Genomic DNA, 26,867 nt, shown 5'->3' with positions numbered 1-26,867 from the left:
TTACTTGGGTGGGAAAAAAAGATATTCATTTTCAGTTTTACTTCCTAGGATTTAACTTTGATGCTTTGCGGGTTTCGTGAAATTGTGTTGTTTTGTAGATTAATGAAATTAAGAAAAATATTTCAACACGGGGTGGTAAGAAACTTGAGCAAAACGTCTAGGCTTTCCAATGCTTTTGACCTAATAGACTTCCTACTGGGCTTAAAGGGGAGAGTCACCTTTCATTTTATGAAATGTCAGAAATAGAATTAAAGGGATTTTTCTTGCACGATGGGGATATCCTTGACGTCAAAAGTGCAAGCGGACATTCTCTTAAAGCACTCAGCACACCTAAGTACCATCCGCTCATATTTCCCTTCTTGCTGCTTACTAAAATCTAAAAAAAAAAATAATAATAAAAAAAAAATAAATAAAAAAAATATATATATTTTTCCATCTATAGAATTACATGCCATTCTGTCATCACATGGTAAGTTGACATAAGGATATATTTGTGCCTTTGGGTGTTGTTCAAAGCAAGAAAAAGCATTAATTATCTTTCAATTTATCATGGTAAGTGTCAAGGTGGATCCTGAGCCTATCCCCAGAACACTGTCTAATTATTATTCGACATTAGATCACGCTGAAAAAACATGGATGGATGTAATAAGTCTGCTGTAACATGTTTATCATTTGATCTGATGAGGTGAATTCTCTGCTCATGTGCCTGAATCCTTACTGCTCGATAAAAACAAAACAGCTGATCAAAATCAAAACATCGAAACATGTTTGTTTTGAAGCCCTTGGATTCTGACAGACACAAGACTAAAACATGGAACGTTTGCGATGTTGCGATGTTGCAGGTACATCGATGCAAGACCACCTGTCAAGGCTGTTCAAGTGAGGTTAGTTGCGCGATCCATTCTCCGTCGTTTGGTAACGAGCTCTCTCAAACTGACAGGGTGTGTAAATAAGCACACCCAACACCGTAGTTCCTACAGACTAAACAACTCCAATTAATCATGGAAAGAAATGTTCCTTGGAAAAAATGCAGCATTGCCAGAAAGCATAAATAAAAAAACAAGAGAGAGTGCAAGAGGTCTGGGCAAGGAAGAAACATCTGTTGAATAATGAATTAAGTTTGACTTGGGTGGCACTGTCGTTGTAAAGGAATATTTACAAAAGCCGTGGTTTTGATTGCATTTTCGACTAGAAATGGTAGAAAATGGTTCAAGGATTCAAGAAGTTTTGATGTTTATCTAGAACCATACTTCTTCTAGACTATACATGCTGAGAGAAATTCCCGATGAATAAAATACATTGTAGAAGCAAGAACTGTAAAAGAAAGGTTTTGATCATTAGCATGTTCCCTAAAGCAAGATTTGATACAAACGCCATGGACAATTAAGCTATATTTGCAGTAACAAAGATACTTTCAGTAGGGAAGCAGCCTGCTCTCTTGGTCATGCCAACCTAAGAACAGAATTCTCTTAATAATACATGGTCAGATTTTGGGTGGATTCGTCTCCGAGCACTCCCTGAAATGAAGGTTCTCTGCCGTTATAAGGAAAACATCCCTCCTGTTGATGACAGGTGTGCAAGTCTCGTCAAAGCTCAGAAAATATCCCAGCAGACCACACATGCTCCCCAGTTAACCAGTGACGCCTGAACTGCCCTGACAGTGTTGGTGTTAGAAACACATTACACTAACATTTGGAAATGGTATGCTTACTCTCCAATTATGGCTGAGGTTTGTGTTGGCTGAGGCCGGCAGTTGTGTGATGATTTGTTTAAAGGGGCACAGTCCTTGTGTGCGTATGCAAGAGCGAGAAAGAGAAAGAGAGAGACAGTAAATGATGTACTTCTGAGCTAAAGAATGTAAAAAGCTATGATAACCCCAAGCTCTTGTTTTACTCTTCTTGTTGTAAGCTTAATATGCAGGTGATCAGTGGTGAGTGATGGACAGAAACATTGTGAAACAGGAGTCTTATTTCACAAGACAGTAATTTGACATTACATCATAGGGATGCTGAAATGTTCCAGACTCACATTAGTGGAATGAAGGCAGAGGAATTAGTGCTCAGCATTGCTGACTACGTGGCTTTAAAGCAGAAATTCTATGCAGTTTTCAGTTACTAAACTGGATCACAGTGGATCCAGAGCCTCTTCCAGGAATACTTCTCATGAGATGTGAACATACACTTTAGATAAGATGGCAGTCTATTATGATACACCATACCCACACCTATTCACATATAAGAATAGACTTCACTAAATACACAAAAATTATTTCAATTTTTGGTCTTTTTTTTTTTTTTAAAGAGGAGGAAACCAGAGAACCTGGTGGAACCATACATAGAAACAGTAACCTTTCCTAGGATTGCTAGCTGAATTTGTAGCTGTGTGATCTGCTGTATTACTGTGCCATTAATATTCATAAAGCGCTTGTTTAGCTGCTTGAAGTGTGCCCAGAGGTTCTGCAGGTTAGTGCTTCTTAGAGGATTGCTACAATCTAGACAAAAAAGTGGAAAGTATTATTTGTAATATGAAAACTTTCTGTAAGGGAGGCACGGTGGCTTAGTGGTTAGCACGTTTGCCTCACACCTCCAGGGTTGGGGGTTCGATTCCCGCCTCCGCCTTGTGTATGTGGAGTTTGCATGTTCTCCCCGTGCCTCGGGGGTTTCCTCCGGGTACTCCGGTTTCCTCCCCCGGTCCAAAGACATGCATGGTAGGTTGACTGGCATCTCTGGAAAATTGTCCGTAGTGTGTGATTGCGTGAGTGAATGAGAGTGTGTGTGTGTGTGTGCCCTGCGATGGGTTGGCACTTCGTCCAGGGTGTATCCTGCCTTGATGCCCGATGATGCCTGAGATAGGCACAGGCTCTCCGTGACCCGAGGTAGTTCGGATAAGTGGTAGAAAATGAATGAATGAATGAAAACTTTCTGTACCTTTTAGGGTCCACCAGCTTGTAGAGCCTCGCACTGTGTGACTGCATGGCTAAGCTTTTGCTGGATGCCAAGATATAGACCTCACCTGGTGAGAAAAAGATTGGGAAAAATGAGGATGTGATGAGTACAAAGTTTGCTTCATTTATTATGTCAGGTTCCCAACCCTGTTCTTGGAGTACCTCTTGCCCTGCATATTTGAGTGTTTTTCTTGTCCCCAACACACCTGATCCACATGTGATCTAGTGACATAGAATTGACTGAGTCTTGAGACCCAGCTCTCTGAATGAATCCCTCTAAAGTATCCACAGCTTTTATTGAAAAAGGATAGTTCCTTGTTCTGCTTGTTCTAGGCATTTGGAACAAATAGTTTATGTTCTCCTGTGATAAGAGGTCAAGCAGATTGTACAGCATGATGGAACACAGGCTTGCTGTGAGTCACTTGGAGGTTTGATTTCCAGCAAGGCCTGCAATCCAATCCCTATGTTCTAGCATGTAGAAACTTCATCACTGAACTTGGCACACGGCCCTGATAAATGGCCATTCTACAGTGTAGAAAGGCTGTTATCGTTTGGCGTGAGGTTAAATTTGAGGCTTGGTTGGGGAAGTTAATTGCAATTGGAAACCCCAGTCACTGACAAATCATTCTGACCTTTGAATCTTGGTCATATCTTCTGTCAGCAACAAGAGAGAGAGGAAATTATCTGTCAGGAAGTTAAAGTACTCTGTCATAATGGAATGTGCCATGGAGGAAAAGTATTTTGGAGTAGGAGTTGGCTTTCCTCAATGACCCCGTCTATCCTTGTTCTGTATCGTGGAGATGTCTTTTTCAAATTTGACTCCATTTTGCCTCAAAGTCATCTGTATCCTGTATTAAAGTCTTATTAATATTATTTTAAAAGGACTGATCTGGACTGATGAACGAAGAACTTAACAACAACAACAACAACAACAACAATAATAATAATGATTATAATTATTGTATATAAATTCCATGCTCAACAGTGATCAGAATGATTAGCTAAGAAAAAAATAGAGATTTACACTGACCTACTTCATCCTCTCCAAACCCCAGGATGTGGCCTACCAATGTGGAACCACATGAACTGCTACTTCCAAGGCAGAATGGCTTCTCCTGCCACAGCCGGTCCTCAGCAGGCCTCTGGAGTATTCTGAGGTTTCTGAAATACCAACACGGTGCAAATTACATCATCAAGTCTCTGTGAACAGATTTACCAGTTGCAAAATCCCCCAAAACCCCATAATTTATCCTCTACTGTTGTACCAAATGTACAGAACAGTTGGGTTAGTGTGAAGTGTTAATGATATGAGGTTGTGAACAAATGATCAATGACAATTTCAATTTCACTGAAAAAATAAGCCCTTTTCCTATAAGGGGTGGGTGGAAATGTGTGTACTTGGATATGCAAAACCACCGGAAAGATGTCTGACATCTGCAATCATACAGATTAGATCTAACTCTGTAAACCTTGGCTACTATCACTATTTTTTTGTGACTACAGGCAAACATATAGCACATTCACAATTAATAATGGACTTACCCATTTTTGTCACCAAATACATAACTTCCATAAAGTCTTCTTGACTGACAGCCTCTGTAGATGAACCCACCAACAGGCAGTGCACCACCAGCAGACTCTACGTCAAAAATCGATGCTTCATTTTCTATACAAAAGAAACACAAGTATCTCATGTTAATTATTAAGAAAAAATTCTCTGCCAATGTCTATAATTGGTCATGATTATAAAAACGTCTGCATTGCAATAGAAAGAACTTGGTCAATAAAATGTATGAGATATGGTTCAGATGTTATGAAAATATCATAAATCGTTTGCATCCTGCTTTTAAATCACACTATGTCAGAGTTTAGCTTTAACAAATGTACTTTTTTGCCTAATAGGAACGTATACCCAATATTTCCAACAATCTTTCAGAATGCTAATAGAGGAGGGTTTTAATGACCAATGGCTTGGGAACATTAAAGACAACTTTATTTTATGGGTAGCTGACTGTGCTCCTTTTCACAAAATGGGATCGTTAACATCCAGCTTATGTGAGGGAGGGACCAGTTTCTAACAAGAGTTTGTGTACTGGGTGTTTGAGACAGTGTGTATAGCAACATAAGTTATGACAGCTCTGGGAATGGCCAGTATTATAATGTTGCAGTCAGCGTGTTGTAAAACTCTTCAGTGCAGTTTAATGAACCTACACTTTCAGCATGGTGATTTTTTAATAGTGTATTAGGACCAGTAATTTGCCAACTTAGTAGAGCTTCTTTGGGGCATGTGATGGTGGCGTACTGTATACACTAAGATGGAGCCATACGCTAGAATGAATATTGCTCATGGGGCCAGAAATGTAACCAATCTAAACAACTAATTCTTAGTTTCCAATGGAAATAACAATCGTGAGATCTTCTGGTATCGATTAGGCTGTCCACAATATGGGTTGGGATGCCAAAGCGTAATTTAAAAGCTAATTGTATCTGATAATGATGTATCATATTCATGAACACATACTTGCCTTCCCCTGGCAAACACTGTATAACCAATTTCAATTCAAAGTATTTATGTTCTTTATTTCTCCTTCACAGATGGAAATGCCTCAATGATGTGTTGTTGCATCCTAAAATAATGTAGTAATGTATCCTAGAAGGTAGAAGTTCAAACTTTGTACTGATCGTTTTTGAGAGACTCCTGAATAAGGCTAATGTGTTTATAGAGAATATAGAGAGTTTATATGAAATCTGGTGTATGAAAACTAGTGTAGACAGACATACCATAATCTTTCCCTTTGCTGATCTGCAGGATCCTTCCTGTTGTTGTGTTTCTTCCTGTTGCATCAGTGCACAAGATCAGGAGGCTCCCATTGGTGTCCATGCGAAGTTTATCCACTGCACACCTAAGACGGGATATTGTTTAGGGCAGTCATTAGACAATAGCAGGAAGACAAGGTGTATTACTTATAACACGTGTGAAATATGCAGCTTGTAGTAGTGTTTGCATAACGCCACTGAAATTCAATCAAGCAACCAAAACATGGTTGGTGTCAAATATATAATTGTTTGTTTTTTCATTGATAGTAACAAAAGATTAAGCCACTATAACAGCTTCAGTGTGTCATCATATCTGGAACTTTTTTCTGAAGGATGAACCATTTTCTTTCAAAAGTCCTTGCAATTAGTGCATTGATGATGGTGGTGGAGAAAACTGTCACTCAAAACATCACTCAAAAATCTCCCATAGGTTTTCATTTGGGTTGAGATCTGGTGAGTGTCATGCAGATTGCATAGAATTTATTATTTTAATACTCATTAGTGAACCCTTGTGCCATGTGGATGGGGTAGAGCCATCCTAGCCGAGACCATGCACTTTAACGTAGAAGGTAACTGGTCGGAAGTTAGTAGATATTTGTATTGATCTACTGTGATATTTTACAAGAAGGAGAGACAGTCAAGTCGAACCATATCACCACAAAAAAAAAAAAAAAAAAGAATGCCCTCCCTTTCCCCCAAAGCATAACAAAGCCACTGGATTATCCTTTAATTTGTCAGCCATTTATTGTTACAGACTATAAACAAAATGCAATCTTTCTGAAGCATGTAAAGAAAGGTGGCAACAGTAGGCAAAGCAAACATCAGAAAACAACTATGGCTTTTATTCAGCTGGCTCTAGAGAACCTCACCAGTTCTTCACATTATATTAAAGACTTGCTCTGTACTCTGAAGCATCCTCCTATTGTCACCCACCTGCCAGGATCATGCAGTCCATGGGCGAAGATTTCTGGAGGTTGATTGGTGCTGTTGAAGTATGGGTTGTCCCCTGGAATAACGTAGGGTGTGGAACAGTGGTCCGTATCGACGTCTACCCTCAGAACTGATCCAGTGAAGTCACTGCAGCAGCAAATCTCTCTCTTAGTTGGTTGACAAAATCAGAGGAACATAGCTAATATCAAGGTCAAAGACATCCTACACTGCAAGTGCACTGCTAATTATTATATGCTTATATGGTTCTAGAGCTTTAGAAAGTGTGTGGATTAATGATTTTCATATGCTCTATTATATGTAATGGTTTGCTATGTTTTGCTGTGACCCTTCAATACTAGAAGATGACGCCCCTGCTATACATTGTTGGCACAATCACCTCAATCCGTCCATCTCTTCCATATCATCCAGAGTGATCATTCCATCACCCAGGAATATATGCAAAAGCCCATCTGGTCCGAAGAGCAGCTGCCCACCCAAGTGCTTCCTGTGGAGCTCAGCCACCTCCATTAAGACTCGAAAGGTCCTAGTGTCCACCTTGTTGGGGTTTTTTCTGAGAAAAACATTGACAACACTCAATATACTCTTCATCATCGAGTACCAGTTTGTGCCTAATGATCAGATTGCATTATTTCCTATGTTTAATATATGATTTATAAATGAAAATCTGTTGCATGCTTATTTGCAGGATCCGTAATAAAATAATATTAGACATGCAGAAGCTTAAAAAACTTTCAAAATCTTTCACTGATCTACAATTACTATTTTCATGAGTACTATATAGTTGAAAATGAGTTTCCTTTCTTAACTGCTGCGTGTTTTGCAATGCAGCAGAAAATAATTCCAGTCAATGAAATTGTTTAATTATGCACTGCCATTAAATCTCTATAAAAATATCCATCACTGTCATAAAATATTTTACTACACCCTTGGCAGCCAAAAACCTGGTTTCAAAACCACACATATCCTGAAACATTTAATAACAATAATTAAACCAATTTTATTTCCCTCCCACCCAACAACACTGGTCAGTCTGAGATGTGAGCAGTGTGTAAGTGGCTGACTGTTACCTGGACACTGTATACTCGACCACACGAAGAATGTGGTCATGAGGGCCGATTGCCCAGCGCTCCTGGTTCGTCGTGTAGGAGACGTACAGCTTGCCGTTTTTCTTATAATTGGGGTGGAATGCCAGGCTTAGCAAGCCCCTTTCATCTCCTCCCTGCAAGTCAGATGGGGAGCACAAAGAATCTAGAAGTTAATTATGTTCCTTTTTTAAAAGCCAGCGTAGGGCCAGGCCTAAAGCCAGGCCCCCTGTGTCCCTTTCTGTCCCTCTCTTTCTTATTCTCTCCTTTTCTATCTCGCTTTCTCCATATGGGAGCCAGTTACCCCCATGCCCTCTTGCTCCAACTCTCTTTTATTCTCACACCCCTTTCTCCCTCCTTGACTACTGCATTACAAACAATTATAAAACATTTGACTCCCAGCAACCCCCTTCTTTCTGGTCCTCCTTTTGGTTATGTGTGGCTCATTTTTAGGGCAAGGCCCCTCCATGATGCTTGGGCCCTCCCTGCAGCCTCCACCACACTAGTGATTTGTGTGTGTAATCTTTGGGGGGATATCCACGAATGCAGCGGCGAGAGGCTGAAAGAATTTATTAGCTCACTGGCAGTTCATAGAGAGCACAAAAAGCCCAGGAGTCCTTCAGCCCAAGCTGTGGGCCTCCACCTCCTTATTCCATCCCGACCCCCGCCCTATTCCCCTCCTGCCCCCCCCCCTCCCCTTTTTTTTAATCCGTGCAAAAACTGAGAGGGGAGGAAAATGGGATAGAAAAAAAACATAAAAATAAACAAGGAGCAAACTGCCAACTCCCACTGTCTTGGCAACTTGTTTAGAAAAGCAATGAAATTGCTTGTGTAATAGGTAAACCTTTGTTTCACCCCGGGGGCAGCTACATCAGTTGTCACAACTCTGGTGGTCTACTCATCATCGTCAGTTATAATAAGCAGCTGTATCATTTCAATCCCTGGCCAAACGATCAGGTTGGGGTTTCTCTTTCTTGCATTGTTAGGAAAATATAAAGAACGAACAGAAAGCCAGGCGTATGTATTCCGAATGTGTGAATAACAGCATTTTCAAGAAAGCTTGTTTTTAGAACAAGGATTGCCGAGATTTAGCGCTTTGGGATCAGATGTAACATGGGAGGAGTGTTTTTGCCCCACAATGAGCCAATGTAGCATGTCCAATAAACAAATACAGCATGCCGTCATGTCAGTTATGTGGCATTCCTTTCCGATATTTCACAGGAATTGAGTAAAGAGAGGTCTTCTGTGAACTGCTTGAGTTAACTCTGTGGTTCAGCCCGCAGAACGAGCCAAAACACACAGACCATAAATTGGTCAGAGAAGCTCTGTTAGGCTGCGCTGAACTAATCCAAGTTGGATAGGCCAGTGGCACAAATGCGGACGCGAGTCTGCACCATCTCTGGAATGCTCAAGCGGGGAGTGTAAAAGATCTTCAGAGGCTTGAGTAATCACACTCCAGAGTCTTTTCAATCTGACCGCAAGAGTGGGAAAGCCGTGAAATCTGACAGATAAATAATGACTTATGGGCTCACTAAGCTTGACAAGACTTTTTTTGTGGTTTTTATTAAACACCTTTTCCTGAGTTGGCAGGTACAATGCAACTAAAAGAATAAATGTAAATGTGTTTCCTATTACTTTGTTGAACCACCTGATTCAGATGTAGGACTAATGTCATGACCCAAATACCAAAACAAACACGTGCAAGGTCAAAACACGAATTCCATGAAACTGTATGATATCCAGCCAGGGACCACTATGTACACAAGAAGGCAGACCCCAAAGATGATACTGTGTGGCAAGAAGACTCCCACTCCTCTGGATCTAAAATTAACAGCTGAAGTGCACTAAAATGAAGCTGAAATCAATCCATTGTGGTCCATTTATCATTACAAGAGTATATTACAAGAGAATACCAGTGGGGGCAAGTTGTTGGCAGACTTGCACCCAGTGAACAGGTCTTCTTAATTGCAACACTGGCACAAGCATCCCCATCTTAAGCCAAGACACTCTAAACACGTATTTGCAAACTCTTCAAGAATTTACAAGTTGGACATATTGTAAGATATCTTTCTTATGTAACACCAACCATAATAGATTACTCAAGTTAGTGGGAGTTGGGCAGGCTATGATATCTTTCTGGGGTTCTCTTTTTTAACTCTGTCTGAAAGTGCCTTAAACACCAACTTCTTAGAAATAACCTCCTAACAATATGAGTCTGTTTTACAATATCCAGATTCAGCAAAGCGAGAAAGAGATGTCCATAAGAGCCTGTCTTTACAAGTGCTCTGCCAGTAGTGGAACCAGTGCCAGGAATTGAGAACGAGATGTGCTACAGCCACAAACTACACAACACTCCCCTTACATTTTCACGTAGCCATTGGCAGTTTCCTGGCCTGCAGCTTTCAAGGCATGATACACAGCCATAGCTTAGCTTGCAGATTACTGTAGTGCACCTTTTGGTTGCAGTGTGCTTGGAAAATCCTATATAAAATATCTTTACCCGGGAGCTGATTTAAAAAAAAAACATGCATACCACAAAAGCTACTTCAAATCTAGAACCCCAACTTAAGGATTGGGATTCACACACATCTAGTGTTCCACTTCCTCCAAAACACACACTCCTACACCTGTTAGTATACATTACTGAAGCCTGAAATGGAGTACAATGGAAAATTGTATGGAAGACCGCAAATCACAATGTTTTCAGCCACACTGGTTGATTGTCAAGAGCTAAATGTTCTTCTGGAGATCAGGACAGTGCTGGGGGAAGTTAACTCAAGTAAGATGACAGCAGTGGTCATTTCCTGAAGTGATCTGTTAAAAAGGAGGGGGTAAGGGGGAGGAAAAAGGCCATTTGTCAAAGCTGGGGTACTTATCTCAGACAGGTCTGAGAGCCCTTCTTGCTCATCTGACTGAAAAAACCAACAGCTGTGTGTGTAGTGTGACAGAGAGCATGACATGCCGTGAACTATTTGCTTCAGCAAGAAATACTTTATTGCAGCTGGCTGCCCTTGCTCTGGCAATAGAGCCATGCTCACGTTGCATACAGATGTCTTCATCTCCACCGCCATGCACCCCGATCTAGCAGACACAACAGCGGAGCAGTCCAATGCTTTTGCTGCTAACAATTCAACGTGCAGCAAATCAAGGCTAAACTCTTAATCACCATCTCCCTCACACAAATATTTTAAAAGATCAACACATGCTCCGGGTCTTTACGTGTCACCATGAGGACTGGAGTTCATTTCGGCATCTGGAAAAGCTTGACTCAATGCAAACCCAAAACAAGTTAATTGGCGAAGCACTGGTGCTTAAGCGCAGTCTTGCTCAGTCAAATCCAGACAACGTTAGCAGCTGGTTAACCTGGTAAACACCGCACAGCTGTGATGGTGTGGAGGATTATTCCAAGCAAGATCATTATCCCACAATGCACAGCTGAAAAGGAATAAAAAAAACTGAGAAACTGCAAACAATTCAGATTAGCCAGTTGGCTTGGTTGTCAGCTGACAGGGTTTAATTGTCCCATTTAAGCACTGAGCTAAAGCTAAACAACATTACACTGGCTTGCAGGATAGTTTCATAATTGAAAGAAGAATACCGGCTATTGAGTCCTCACAAAGAATTCAAGAAGCCACTTAACAAAACGGCAACCATGCAAACTATGTTGGTCTAAAAACAGTTTCAGACATTCAGAGTAATGATGACAGAAATTTCAAATACATGTGGTTCTGGGCCCTTGGGGCTTGAGACACAGCAGATAAAATACAATCGGAGAACACCCACAGCGCTTGAGGGACCTCCCTACAGTGGACAGTGTATTGTGTCTGAGCTGGTGTAATTGCCAGCGGGAGGATTGACGGTTTAAGGAAACATAGAACATTAGAATCAAAGTTGTGTGATAAAAACACTATCTACTTTTCTGAAGGAATCAGGGGACCTACCGCGTACACAAAGAGAGCAACATCCTGTTGTTGCTTTGCGTAAACACCATCCGTTCTGTGTAGCTCTATATGATAGCAGCCAAACTTCACAGAATAGGACTCTTGGGGTCTAGCAGGGCTTGAGACTCCCCTCATTTTTGACATAATGAGTGTTGGATCCACAGCCAATTATGTTTAATTACGATAAGGTGCACAAAGACTTCCTAGCGAAGCATTCGCATGTCAAGTCCACGGAAGCCCATAATCGCTCTATCTGGGGAAGCAAAAGAAGCATGCGACACATGTAAACTTCCTGAAAAAACGTTGACCGCTTCCTCCACCTTGGGACACATTTGCAAATAAATGCCTGCATATGTAATGGGGACAGATAAACATCCGTAGTGGCACACGGCAAAGCATCTACAGACGTATGGGAGGATATCCTATAATCATGCAGCAACATTCTCAGAAATTAAACATATTGCCTGGGCAGGGACATAAACAATAGCTACACTGGCAGTGACATTAACAATAGCTACACATTGCATCACTTATGCTGTGCTCTGTGCAATTTATTACTCATTAAACAATACACCATACATAAAATGCTTGAAATTCAAGATGCAGGAAACAGGAAAAGAGTGATGTAAGAGGTGCAATGTCTTATAATGATGGTACAAACCTCTCTCTATATTGAAAGTTTACTGAAAATCCTTTTGCATTATGATATTCTGTATTCTGGAGATCAGATACCTTTGATACTAAAAGGCCAGGCTGGATGGATCTCTAGTAGATACAAATTGTTCTTTGACATCTTCAAAACAACCTTCCACATCTTCCTGTCTGGAGCAACTCACTTAACAGGGTGACCTGTGTTTGAAGAAGCACCTTACAATCCCCATTCTCCTCCCAAAACTACTCATTACTGTACCTGACACTGAATACTGAGCATGCTGCCATTGTCACCTGTCCAGATTGACCAAAGGAACTTGTTTGTGATGCTTCTTGATTTTAGCAAACTAGGGGCCACATAAGCCCTATTCGGACGGGATTAGTTTTTGGGGACGTGGGGGTAAACTAATTATTACCAGAGCTTCTCGGTGATTTTAGTCCCGTCCGAATGTGCCATCTCGGTAATCATTACGGACAATGTCAGTAAAGATTACGGCGACTTTTACCTTCTGTAAAAAGGTCCGGAAAAATTACCTCAGGTAATACTAATCCTGTCCGAATAGACGCACTGTAAATATGTACGGTACAATTCCGTCATTTCCTGTTTAAAAGTAGTTTTTGGCGCGTTTTGCAAGCATGGAGGCGCCATGTTGTAAACGTGATAACAGGAAGCAACGTCATACGCACATGACGACAAGGAGGTTACTGTGGTGCATAAAGCGAGTTACCCCTCCCACTTCTGCTAGTTTTACTGAGATGTCCTGTCCCGTGCGAATTGGCCAATTTATATTACAGACGTCCTGAGGTAAAATTGCATTACTCCACGTAAAACTAATCCCGTCCGAATAGGGCTATAGATAGTAAAAAACATCTTGTTTGAGGGAAAGATAACCCTGCTGGTCCAGCTTGTTGCAACCATAGCTGTATATTATATAACCATAGCTATATATTATTATTCTGATGCCTTATTTGGTCAGAATACAAACAATTTAAACATCCCATGGCCCTGAACAAGCTAAAGCAGTTAACAATGACCTATATTCATATTTTATATATTTTATTCATTCTATATCCATATTTTATACTCATTCTGTCTATATTGTATCTCATCGTCTGCATTGTTTTCTTGTATAGTATTGTGTTATTTATATCAGTACCTTTGAGAGTCACAAACTGCTGGAACCAAATTCCTTGTGTGTGTCAACACAATTGGCCAATAAATCTGATTCTGAATAAAAACTGAATGAAATAAATGTATCTTGCAGTTCTGAGCCATGTAAGCTCTAATTATATGCTTTAACAACAGGACATTCTTTGCCAATAAGTGTTCCTAAGAGCGTATATGAAAATTACAAGCTTCTCAAAAGTTTGCTTGATTTTTTCATAAATTTCTGCATTTGCAATATTGTAGAGGAAATGCATGTGATGCCTCTTACCTTGATCCCAGTTTGCACTAGTTTGTGGATGTCCAGGTATGGCTCCTTCAATAGCTCCATGTCATGAGTAAGGATGCGGACAAAGCCTTCCTTCTCCACAATGAAAAGGCGCTGCGAGCCATCCCCACAATGCACCACAGCCACGGGCTGTCGTAGTCCACTCAAGATCTCTTGAGCACAGTAGCAGTTGTGCTTATGCTTCCTGCTAAAGAGAGCAGATTGGTCAGATCACTCAGACACTTTAGATCTGATGTGATTAAATAACAGGTCACATCAGCTAATACATAAGACTTGCACCAGAGTACTATAGAATGCTTGGATCGATCGGTCATGAGAAGTTGATTAATTTTCAATAAAAGCAGCTCTGACAGTTGTTTTGTTGACTAACCTACTCATTCTAATAGGTTAGCATTTCCATAATGACATTTATGGAGGTTGCACCACATAATCTATGATTAATAATAAACAGATTAATGTGGTAAAGTTTTTATTTTACGTGTAAGGAAGGAGTCTCCAAAGTCAGGACAGCACATGTTGTGTTTTCACATTTTTGTGAGAGCCTGGTGAAGAAATGACTGATTATAGATGTGGAAACACATTTGGAGTTTGAGTATAAGAATACAACACTAAAGGATGTGCTGTTGTACAGGAAATAATCAACTTTGGCATCACAGCATCACCCATTTTATTATATCAGCACACCCCCAAGAGCGTCAGAAAAAGGAGGCACCCAGCAATGGGTTTTACAGATTGCGAGGTATTTGGCATACTTTTAGGAATGCGCAATATGATTTTGCGGATACTTCATAACACTGATACGTATCAGAGCAATATCAATGTTTTAACAGCTATCTATTCATATTTACATTCCTGCACATGCCTTAAAGGTTTCCTCATTGCTCTGGCTCCGAGAAGTGAACAAATGAAAGATATTTTGGCTAAAAAATCAGGGATGGATTAAAATGTTCTGAAGCAAATGTAAACAAAGCTGAAGTATCCCAGCTCAGAATCCCGAGGTGCAAGCTCAACATGAGAATGAACCCTTGAGGTCTTTAGGCTAAATCCTGTTTTTGTTGATCCTCTGATTCTTTCAGATGTGATAGCTGCTATTGGAGACCGTCCCTCATCATGTCTTTTCACATAAGCTTCAAAGCCCACTGGTCCAGATCAGAGCAGGAGCAGTATAAGCACTTTCTTTGTGCCTTTAAAGCTGGCTAAACCAGCACTGGACAAACAGACATGGCTCAGCCATGGGAAGGAGGGGGCATCGAGCCAGGCTCAAAGCACAAGCGGGAATATTTTTACATGTAGGCTCATTCATGCATATCGGGACACCAATGACCTCTGTGGAAAAAAAAACTGACGAGATGAATCCAATTTTCAAAGTCATTAGTGTGGAATTATCTGGAACGATGCTTCGGAAATGTTAAGAAAACAGCCTAATCTATGAATGTTTAAATGGGGATCGCTATCATTAAAGAAAATCACTGAAATCTGACTGTACTTCATTTACATACCTGTTGATCGCTTCTATTTGCTCATCTCCCAAGTAGTTGGAGTCCTGCCCACGCAGTAGCTTTCGGTGGAAATCAGGAAAGCACAGGCCCCCATTTCTCCTCCCGTAGTATTGGCAGAACTCATCTACATCGGCTTGGAAGAGCTCTGCCAAACACAGACAGACAACTGAGCTCAGCCCTTAACAGACACCGCGCGAGTCTTAAAGGATGATGTCATTGCCTCTTAGACCAGCAGAATCCCCTGTAGTTAAAGCTGTTCCCCAGGCAAGCTCACACAGATCGAGACGTCTCACCACAGGCTCAAGCAAAATCCCATCTGTGGTTATGGTGCACTGGTTGGACACTGTCAGATGCTAGTTTTGTCAGATGCTAACATTTAGAAATCTTTGGTAGAATTTTTTCAGAAACCTGTAATGCAAAACACTGGGGACTCTACAATAGGCATGTTCTTTGTGTTCCACTGATATAATGCTTACAAATATTTATAGAACATACATGTAAAAGACATTTTAAAAACAGGAAAAATCTCTCTCGCTCTCACTCACTCATTTTCTACCGCTTATCCGAACTACCTCGGGTCACGGGGAGCCTGTGCCTATCTCAGGCGTCATCGGGCATCAAGGCAGGATACACCCTGGACGGAGTGCCAACCCATCGCAGGGCACACACACACACACACTCTCAGTCACTCACACAATCACACACTACGGACAATTTCCCATAGATGCCAATCAACCTACCATGCATGTCTTTGGACCGGGGGAGGAAACCGGAGTACCCGGAGGAAACCCCCAAGGCACGGGGAGAACATGCAAACTCCACACACACAAGGCGGAGGCGGGAATCGAACCCCCAACCCTGGAGGTGTGAGGCGAACTCTGGAAAATTGTCCCTAGTGTGTGATTGAATGAGTGTGTGTGTGTGCCCTGAGATGGGTTGGCACTCCGTCCAGGGTATATCCTGCCTTGATGCCCGATGACGCCTGAGATAGGCACAGGCTCCCCGTGACCCGAGGTAGTTCGGATAAGCAGTAGAAGATGAATGAATGAATGAATAAACATGATGTTTGTTTGCCGTAAGCACGAATGCTAATTAATTCCAATATGTGTATTTGCCAATCAGACACTAAAGAATTTACAACGCTGTTACTCATTTACGTGACAAGAGGCAGATGGCTTTAGGAAAGAAACCATACAAAAATTGTTATTTTAACTGCTTTTAACTGCTTCTTTCTGTAGATCCAGTGTTTAAAACTGATAAATAAATAAAAAACGACATCAGAATCTCGGAATCTTCCAACAATTAGCGCACACAGCAGAGAAATACTAACCTCATTTAGACATATGTGTAAAATTTGAGGAGTGTTAAACACATCAAAAGTGAATATGTCAAACTCCAAATTGTCAAACATTCGGTCGTTGGTTCATCTGGAACATGTCAGTCAAATTCAAGTAAATGATGAATGAACACCCAAATTTGATTGATTGTGCCTAGCAGATTAGATTTCTGTTGCTTGCTATACGCTGAAACACTCTGATTTATTTCTCTATTAACAGTCAACATAAATCTCTTAGGATGTGAAAAGCCCATAAGGCAGAGCTTAGGAAGTGGAAATGATAAAACCTATACAGTACGTGGCCTATATGGTAAAGCAATGTTTGTAAGAATGTAGGTTGTTAACAACTCCACGTAGACCTAAAAACAACCAGCCTGGTGATTTCCTCTAAACTAAACCCTCACAGAGAGGAGCGTCTGCTGGGGAGGGCAGAAAGAACACACCAGCGATTGAAACACAAACACACTCCCCTCCTTACTTTCATCTTCGCCAAGCCCCTTTGCAACGCCTGAGGAGTGTGTGTTTGTGTGTGTGCTGGTGCTGGGGGTGACCACACCAACAACTGAGGTGATAGGATATCCCTAAACATCTAAACACAACAAGGAGATCAAAGACACACGCACATACCCACTCAGCCATGCCACCCACGCACATGTGGTTATCTCAGGCCTGCGAATGCAAGTGCTGAGTCATAGCGGCGTGAGGGAGTGAGGTAAAGCAGTAAATGCTTTTATGGGGTTACTACATAGTCTGGAAGTGGACTGGGGTGTCTCTGGTGCTGAAGGACGGATAAGTAGCTTGTAAAATCTATGCTTGGAAGGTAGATAAGTGCTAATTCATGACCTTTCCTTGAAGTGTTTGAGGTCATTCATGAACAAGGACAACCGTACGAGCAAGAATCTTTAGGACTTTCGAAAGATACATGTTCATGCTTTTGGATTCTTGTACCACAGTATATAGAGTATGAGTAATGATGGGATTTAAAATATAAGCTACAAAAAGCTTGCTAGCGGATACTATCCATCAAGTGAAGTGTAGCTAGCTAAGCGTGAACGTGCTAAGTCAGCTTTTCTCCTGATTAAGGAAATAGTGCACACAAAGAACGATTTGTTTGTGTTTGTGTGTGTGTGTTTGTGTGTGTTTTGTGTGATGGATTGAGGATTGGTGTCATGGTGAGTTGAGTTTTTAGCAACCTCAACAAAATCCATCAAGGTAATTTAACCAGTGACAACAACTTAATTTAGGCCACTTGGAACTTCATTTGTTTAGAAGGAAAATTGCTTTACTTTTATACGAAGAATAAGAATACGAATGAAACACTTGCTGTTATTCTTGTTATGTACTTCCTGTTGAGTGACATCACAACATCCCATAATTCATTGTTTTTCTATAACGTCACACCCTGAAACGTATTTCTTAACTAATTAATGTAAGCTGTTCATTGTGAAGCAGTTTTTAAATAGATCAGAGAAGGAGCGTTTTTATTTAGTCATATAAGTATAAGAATCATTTCTGGGTAAAAAAAAAAAGAAGAGGCAGAGACTAAAGAAGTGTTCGCTCGATGATAAATTATATGTACATGAAAAACAACTGTTCTAATTTGGGCCATTTATGGTTAACAACTTCCCTAAACATATGGTAAAATTACTATGTGGCCACACACTGTCTGTGCGTCCACGCAGTACAGCCCGTTTTTTTATTGTACTGTTCTGAGAGCGAGACTCTGTCCACATCGCCGCTTCTATGGTTATACTTACATCTGGTTATCTTCCAGAGCAACTTGGGTGGCCACCCAAAGTACTTGACATCTTGATGCACTTCAGCAGTTTTACATATACACAACCTTTGTAGAAAAATAAATGTGTCATTCGTCACCACATATGCTGATTTTGAAAGAGAGGCTGAGGGAAGGAGGAGGAACAGAGGAGGAGAGCTGAGGTTTGTGGACTTCTGTTCTCGGACTGTGTCTTTCTGCCTTTTACCACAACAGTTTTGCTTCCATCATTTTCAGTATGTTTGACTGACGGTGTGTTTAGGATGACTGATTTGTTTGTATATATATATATATATATATGTGTGTGTGTGTGTGTGTGTGTGTGTGTGTGTGTGTGTGTGTGTGTGTATATATACATGTAAGTGTTAGTGTATGTGTGTGGCCTGGTTGCATATCTGCCCCTGCCTAATCTACATACCATCCCATCTGATGGAATGCGCCAAGCAGTGACAGTTGTGGCCCTGCGTGGTGACACACCCAGGAAACACAGGCAATTTGTTGCTAATGCCATTCAAGCTGTGTAGAAAACATAAATCCGATAGCGATAGCTGCTTATACAATTAAACTTCGCAGAAAACCTGCACTGTTTTGACTTTCTTGAATGCAGCACCAAGAAAAACAATCCGCCAGAGAGGACGACTGTCATAAACGACTGTCATAAAACAGCTGGTATTTTCGTCGCGTTGTGAAGTAGGGCAAGGTGTCAGGGTCGGTCATGTCTAGACCTTAATCGTATACATGCACCCGGGCTCCGCTGATGTAAATGAAGCCGTTTGGCAGGAAAACAAAAAAAGAAACTCATCATTAAATCGTTCATTCATGTGTATTCATTCTAGATTGTTGGGCTTTGTTTGGTGTGTGTGTCTCCGTCCACTCATGGGTGCAGAGGTGTGTCAGACAGCTGCGACATGACAGCATGTGAGAACACCACTTGGTCCATGACTGTTTGCAATGAGGAGATATAACCGAGCTAACTCTGTAGACTGTCACATTGTAGATGTTGTGTAACTTTTTTTTTTTCCTGGTTTGTAGTAGGCATGAGATTTGCCTGTGAGCTCATGCATATTAAAAAAAAATGATCTAGCACAAACAAAAAACAACAACAAAACAAAAACAGTACCATGAAATGCGAGCGATGTGGATCAGAGAGGATTCTGCTGTATTTCAGATTGTACCAAAAAGCAGAAATATTTAGACATTCGCGTAATCCTTACACTGAACGCACATGATGGTAGTGCTTGAGGAGCTTAGAGAACCTTTTCCAATGCACCATGTGGGATGGCATTGTGAGGAAAAAAAGACAAGCAGTACATCCCGAAAGCCAGGACTAATCAGTCAGCTTTTGTTAGGGTTTGGCAGAAGCCTCCAGCACCGTATTTGTGTGTATGTGCATGACCCATAAACAGTGGCCGCTGCTGTGGGATAAGGCAATACCTTTCACGCAGTGTCTTTGCGTAGTATCTGTGGAATGATAATCCTTGTATTCTAACCTTTACTGGGATTTTATTCAAACATTTGGAAAGGGTTTGGCACTGACGTCTTTTCCTTTGGCTTTAGGCTTAGTGTGCATGCATGCTGTAAACGTGCATGTGCTCACTGAGTATCGGAGCTTAAGAGCTGTCTTATATACAGTAAAAAGACCTTCAGGATAAACATGAAATTGAACGTTTGCTGAAATGTTGTTGATTATTTCAGCTAAGCTGTTTCTTTTATAACATTCGAATCACTTTTGTTTGATAACAAAGTAAAATGCAGAACAATTCCACAAAGCAGAAACATCAAATGCGGTTTACTGTTAAGTGTTTTGTGCTATTTTGCGTTACCTGGTACATGTCCTCTACAGGTGTAGTAGAACTCTTGGCAGTAGTCTAGGCAAAGACGTGGCAGGTCTGGTTCACGGTGTCGTCCCGGCTCTTGTTCGGATAAGTGGAAGAGCATCTGGGCATTTGGTGAGCAGCGGGCACACTTGATCTCCTCCAGAAGTCTGGAACACTCCGTGTTATTGGTGGAAAAGATCTGAGGAGATCAGGCAACCGGTATTACAGCCACATCATTTTAAATTTGCTATAGAAGCAGAACACTTGTGTATGACTTAATATGAGGGATGTCTGATTGGCTTTGAGGCTTTAAAATAATTGGATTTGTGGGGAGTCTGATTGACTTTGGAGTCTTGCAGTTTTTTGGATGATTCCAATTTGCCTTTAAGTGTAGCTGACTGTCACTGGTTTGTGTCTTGATAGAGATTTAAGTCTTGTTAGCATGGGTAGGCATCTCATCAGCTTTTGAGACTCATTGGCACTGGAATGAGTCTCATTGGCTTTTGGGTGATTCTGGAGAACTTTGCATTTGAGTCTAATTAGTATCTGGTTGGGGGCACGGTGGCTTAGTGGTTAGCACGTTCGCCTCACACCTCCAGGGTTGGGGGTTCGATTCCCACCTCTGCCTTGTGTGTGTGGAGTTTGAATGTTCTCCCCGTGCCTCGGGGGTTTCCTCCGGGTACTCCGGTTTCCTCCCCTGGTCCAAAGACATGCATGGTAGGTTGATTGGCATCTCTGGAAAATTGTCCGTAGTGTGTGATTGCGTGAGTGAATGAGAGTGTGTGTGTGCCCTGCGATGGGTTGGCACTCCGTCCAGGGTGTATCCTGCCTTGATGCCCGATGACGCCTGAGACAGGCACAGGCTCCCTGTGACCCGAGGTAGTTCGGATAAGCGGTAGAAAATGAGTGAGAGTGAGTAGTATCTGGTTGGCATTGAGATGAGGCTTTGGCTTTTGAGTCTTACTGGCTTTGGGGTGAGTCTGATTGGCACTGGAATAAATCTTGTTGCCTTTTTAAATCTCTTGACATTGGGAAGAGTCTGATTCGATTATGATTGACATTGTGTTGAGTCACAGTGACTTTTCTTGTTAGATTTGGAATGAGTCTGACTGGCATTCAGATGAGATTTCATTGTCTTTTTTTTTTTAATTGTTAGATTTGGGATTAGTTTGATTGTCTAAGTGCTCAATACAAGCAGAATTAAACAAATATTTGATTTACATCTTTGAAGTACTTGGTGTTATATTCACAATGATTCCTGGGCCACTTGATAATCCTGATCCAGTTTCTAAAGGCTGACAAACAGTTAAATTTAAATCAGTTAATCTAAAATTGCCCATCACATTCTGGCTGCATGCCATGCTGAAAACAAAACAAACACAGCAATGTGAAACGGAGAAAAAAATCGTAGTGCATTCTAAACGTTCTTTTAAGTCAGCAAACAAATGCAAACAAATAGATCGGGGCCGAGAAAATTAGCGGGCTTATTTACGTAACAAATTAGCTGTAATAAAACAACAGTGTAATGGGCCTCCCCTCCACAGGCGTGCGCCTGTGGCCCAGCAGCAGCCGCCTGGTACCACTCGCCTGCTCTGTGTGAGGTCTGTATGTAAACACCAATTTAGAGATAGACAGGCACATCATTCCACCGCTGGGATCAACAAATTAGCAGTCTGTCCAAGTCAATTAAAGCTGTGGCCTGCCCCCAGCCTCTTAAACAGGAACATTCAGCCACAAAAGTTGGAGTTTTAACTTTATAATTAAGTCTATAATTAAGCCAAATGAGCACTGAAAGACGTTTGAGTGGTTAGTGGTTACTCAAGTAAGTAGATCCTATGATGAAACTGGCTTCAATTTCTACTGAGGATACAATTCTAGGGGTGTATCGAAGCAATTCTGTGAAGATGGCATGCCAGGAAATGAAGCTAAACCCATTCAGATTCTCCAAAATAGTATGCTAGTTACATAACCCCAAGCATCTCAGGCTGTCTCAGTTTGGTTCTTCTGGTTAGTTCCCCAGTGCAGCGCATACCCGTTAGCCTGCTCTAAACTGCCCATTGATTTAGTGAGCCATGGACTGGCACATGGTCCAGGGAGAGGAGCATTTGTGCGCTCTCAAGCATGCCCAGTGCCCATATGCTGTTGGGATATGCTCCAGTGATGCCATCACCCATACCACAAAAAAGGGCACCTTTATTTGTTGGGATAGAGGGGAAAAAACCTATATGTGATCTAAAGTTTGGAAGCATTTCCTATACTGGGGTGGAAAACCATCTGTGAATGTAATGCAGATTTCAACCTTTTTAAGTCAGGCATCATTCTGTCATGTTGCTTCATGAATATATTGCTTCCATTACTTAACATGAATAAAGGCCAAGTCATACAAGAAGGTGAACACTAAGAGCAAAGTTAAAAATGACCCATTAAACAAACATTATCCCTGGAATAACCTTGTTTCAAAACTTCCTTTGATCCTGTTGCACTTTGAAAAGTTCTTTTCAGTGCATATCCTATGACCCAATTTCCTAAATACATGTTGCTCATGCCTTATTTTAACAATAACATCATCTTTTTATTTTATTTTATTTTATTTTATTTTATTTTATTTTATTTTATTTATTTATTTATTTATTTATTTATTTATTTTTGGAAGAACCAAGATTGAAAAATTTCCAGCGTGATATTGCAGCTGCTGGGGTTACTTATTAAGATCTGTACAATTCCCTTTGTCAGTGAGATTACCAGAACAAACATATAAACACACAAAGACACACTTGAAAACAATTGCTTGTCATTCACCCTTACACAATAGAGGCTGCTGGAGTCCCACAAGGCCACACGGTAAGAGGCAACCAGGAGGCCAAGGAGTCACATTACGTCATGGATAGCTGGATGTGTGTTCAAGCTGAGTATTTATTTATTTATTTATTTATTTATTTATTTATTTATTTATTTATTTATATAAAAACAGAACCAGACAAGATCTGATTGGAGTCTATTGGTTGAAAATCATATTAACCTGACCATGTTTTAGGACTCACAAGTTCTCTATAGGAACCTTCTCAGCTCTGAAGGGTGTTTAAGGGCTCAAGCCAAACACTTTTGGTCCCTCGGGGGGAATAGGTGTAAGTTTGCGAGGGGGGTGGGGAGCAGGGCAAACGCTCTCCCCACGGCATTAACACTTGGCCAGAGCTGAGCACTCGGGAGAGTGATGTTCTCCAGCTCCAGCCATTAGTGAAACTAACAAACACAATGGTGTTGTTGTTATTCTTTTGCCATAGGCTCAAAAGGCTCCGTGTGTGGGCAGTGTAGCGGGGAGGAGGAGATGTCCACTCCCTGTTTTTGTTCCATTCAGAACCACTCTTATTTGCATGACTTGAGCAAATGAAATGATGCAATATGGCTTTTTATTCTACTAAAGTGTAATGCCACCCAGCCACATGGGCTGCTCGACCAAGGCCTTTTACATGAGAAAAGGGGCACCTTTTTTGTGAATTCGATTTAGAATCACAAAAGTTGGTTTTTATTTGTTCCATGATTCAATTTAACTATGGCACCAATGGGACCCAGTTTGCAGGTGCAAAAGACCTGGCAATTAGACAAGTAAATCTGCATTCAAATAGAAACCTGTGTGCTGGAAACATCAGGTGTTTAGACAGGATTTGTTCAGGTGATAGTTGGTGAATATCATTTAACAATAAAGGACAATAAAGAATGATGAACATTTGAAAAAAAAAACGGACAGGACAAGGACATGGACATGGATATTGGACACGTGTGAAATAATGCAGTGCCACAGATGACACAAAAACATTTCAGAAACAATAGATGAAACCAGTAGGAACCTGCAACAAAATGTATACTACCATGAGCCACAAGAAAATTACAAAATTATGACTGAGAAGTGCTTTACAGGAGTTTTTTTTTTTGTTGAGACAGAAATAAGGTGGAATTTTTAGACCCCCCCTTCACATGACTTTCTTATGAATCACTCAGTTTTTAAATTCAGATGCATAAATTTAAAAATTCCAAAGCTTTACAGGATGCATTACAGTAAGATTCACCATTCAGACTCTACCAAAAACAGACTCCATTCATAACTTCATTGGATTGAAACGTTCCAAAGTGTAAAGATGAATCCATATCTATTCTTATGACTTTCATTGAGATGTCTACACAAAGTTTAAAATGCACCCATAAACAACACAACAAAAGCTTATTTTATGCTTATATGATATTTTCAGGTTGAATAAAGAAGAAATACGCGCAGTCAGTTGATCTCAGTGCTTTAACACACAACCTGATTCATGACCAGGTAGGTGTGTGAGAGCCTGAGTTCGCTTTGAACAGCACGAGGATGACAGGAGCGTAAAAACAAGCATGCATGTGGCGTGTGTGCATGTGAGTGGGTTACCGTGGGGTCTGTCCGGTACGGGACTTTGCGGCTTGGGCAGCACGAGGCGCGCGGGTAGAGCGCGGAACAGACGTCTCCACCGCCGCCGGCTACTTTGCGCTCCTTCTTCTTCATGCGTCTCGGTAGACTTCCATCGTAGCATCTCCGCCTCCGCGGACTCAGCTCGCTCTTGTCGCCCCACTTGGCGTCCGCGCACTCCCACAGGTCGGCGGCGGCGATCACCAACACGAGCACGAACTTCAGATGCCTCATTGCAGAGAAATAAATATATCACGGATCTAACAAGAGTTGCTCTGCTGCCTCGGATTTATAAGTAAAGTTTCCCCCACTTCAACAATTTATTTTGTCCTTTACTGCTTTATATTTGCTGAATTTGTAAAGTAACTTCGCATCAAATATTCTATCAAGTGTATATCAAGGAGATACCAAAACACCCAGCAACGTTTTCTTTCATAATGTAAAGCGATTATAAATACGGTTATGCATCCGGGCAAATAATCTCAGCTGGTTTCCACGCACGTTAAAGTTAAATCCCGTTAAAGCGGTGCGTAAAAAGTAGCACCAAGTTTAGTCGCGTGTCTCTCTCTCTTTCACTCTCTCTCTCTCTCACTCTCCCGCGAAGCTTTCCGCGCGCTCACGTGCTTGTCCCGATCCGTCTCCGTCTTCTTTTTAACCAGCGCGCGAGAAGCGAGTCGGATGACGTGCGTCGACGAGAACGCGCAATAGGCGAACGCGCAGTGTGCTACCTGTTGGGACGGGTCGGTCTGATAGCTCGTGTCGCAATCGTGCACGCTGTTACTGTTATCCCCTTCTCTAGCACACCCATTTACACCCCTCCATGAAAGGGCTTAGGGTAAAATGAACGGGTGCTGGTGTAGAAGTGTACAGTATGTCGGGGTGTGTTAGAGCAGTGTTTCTTCATCCAGGTCCTTAAGTTCCACATGCACTGCACATTTTAAGGGTTTTTGTGTGTGTGTTAAAATAGTCACAGAGAGTTTAGTATGAAATAAATAAGCATGGTTTCAAGTAAGCAAGTCGTGTTCTGTAGTCGAAATGTAAAATAATGTAAATGTCGAAATGTAAAATAACTTTTTAATGAGATTAGTTAAATTAGGACAGAACTGAATGGGAAACTAGAAAAAAACAATTATATATATATATATATATATATATATATATATATATATATATATATATATATATATATATATACATATATATATATATGTATATGTATATATATATATATATATATATATATATGTATATATATATATATATATATATATATATATATATATATATATATATATATATATATATATATATACACGTATATATGTGTGTATTTAAGGCATATAAGGTAAATTAAACGGCCATTACACAAGTCCTGTGTATTAATCAGCAGGAGAAAAAGAATAATAAATGAACAAAGAAATGTAGAATCAACCAAGGTAAGTTTTGTGGATAAAGTGCATCACTGAATACATCCATAATGAAAAAGGCAGGCAGTCTCTGAAATTGCTTTTCTAATACTGCACATTTTATTGACAAATAATGTTTTAATTAAATCCGAAAACCCCTTGGGAAAAAAAAAAAATGATGCAAGTTTTATGGCGTCATGGACAGTTGTGATTATTGCAAACTCAGTGAAACATTTTCTTGCTGATTTAGATGTTGGAACCAGGCCTGTATCTAGCATACCCAAGGGAATGAGATAATGGAATCTCCCCTTTAACTTTTGTTGGTCATTAAATGCAAACAAACTCTTTCCAGGGCTAATCAGGAGGCCACAGCGGGATGGTCTCCGTTGATTAAAACATGCTACGCTATTACACAAGTGGGGATGTTAGAATGCCTGGTATTTCTGTTCTTCAGAAGGCTCCTGATAAGACAGAGCCAAATGCAGGACAAGTTCTCTTTTCTTCTCGTCTTCAGAGAGATCTCCAGATTGCCAGTCCATGAGGGAATGTCCACGGCAATAAAAAAAAAGAAGAGAAAGAAGAAACGAGAACAGACCTCAAATCAGCTCCCTTGCCACACCTGCACTTCCTTGGGGGTCTAACCCTGACCAGAGCTCTGCTTGCTTATCATTATAGATCAGGAGCAGCAGGAATCTACGCTGATTGTGAAATGGTGGACAGTTATGGAAATGCTTCCGAACTCCAAACAGCCTGTCATATGGGA

At 40.9% G+C, this 26,867-nt stretch overlaps 1 protein-coding gene across 2 annotated transcripts in view; it reads right to left on the bottom strand.

The window, feature by feature from the left end:
* hhip (hedgehog interacting protein) overlaps positions 1–25,427 on the bottom strand; it is a 30,450-nt gene extending 5,023 nt beyond the window's left edge. Inside the window, exons 1-11 of one of the 2 annotated variants that reach the window (XM_060873117.1) lie at positions 24,681–25,427; positions 20,273–20,465; positions 15,340–15,484; positions 13,823–14,027; positions 7,780–7,931; positions 7,089–7,262; positions 6,695–6,838; positions 5,726–5,847; positions 4,487–4,610; positions 3,975–4,105; positions 2,928–3,012 (exon numbers count right to left, since the gene is read on the bottom strand). In XM_060873117.1, coding sequence (XP_060729100.1) covers positions 2,928–3,012; positions 3,975–4,105; positions 4,487–4,610; positions 5,726–5,847; positions 6,695–6,838; positions 7,089–7,262; positions 7,780–7,931; positions 13,823–14,027; positions 15,340–15,484; positions 20,273–20,465; positions 24,681–24,932 — 1,727 coding nt within the window. In that variant the 5' untranslated portion in view covers positions 24,933–25,427. The remainder of the gene's footprint in view (positions 1–2,927; positions 3,013–3,974; positions 4,106–4,486; positions 4,611–5,725; positions 5,848–6,694; positions 6,839–7,088; positions 7,263–7,779; positions 7,932–13,822; positions 14,028–15,339; positions 15,485–20,272; positions 20,466–24,680) is intronic. The other variant, XM_060873118.1, reaches the window with a different exon arrangement.
* Positions 25,428–26,867: the final 1,440 nt, after the last annotated feature.

Source organism: Tachysurus vachellii, chromosome 6, assembly GCF_030014155.1.
Source record: "Tachysurus vachellii isolate PV-2020 chromosome 6, HZAU_Pvac_v1, whole genome shotgun sequence".
Lineage (NCBI taxonomy): Eukaryota > Metazoa > Chordata > Actinopteri > Siluriformes > Bagridae > Tachysurus > Tachysurus vachellii.
Note: the sequence above shows the minus strand (reverse complement) of the source record. Positions and strands in the feature narration are given on the sequence as shown.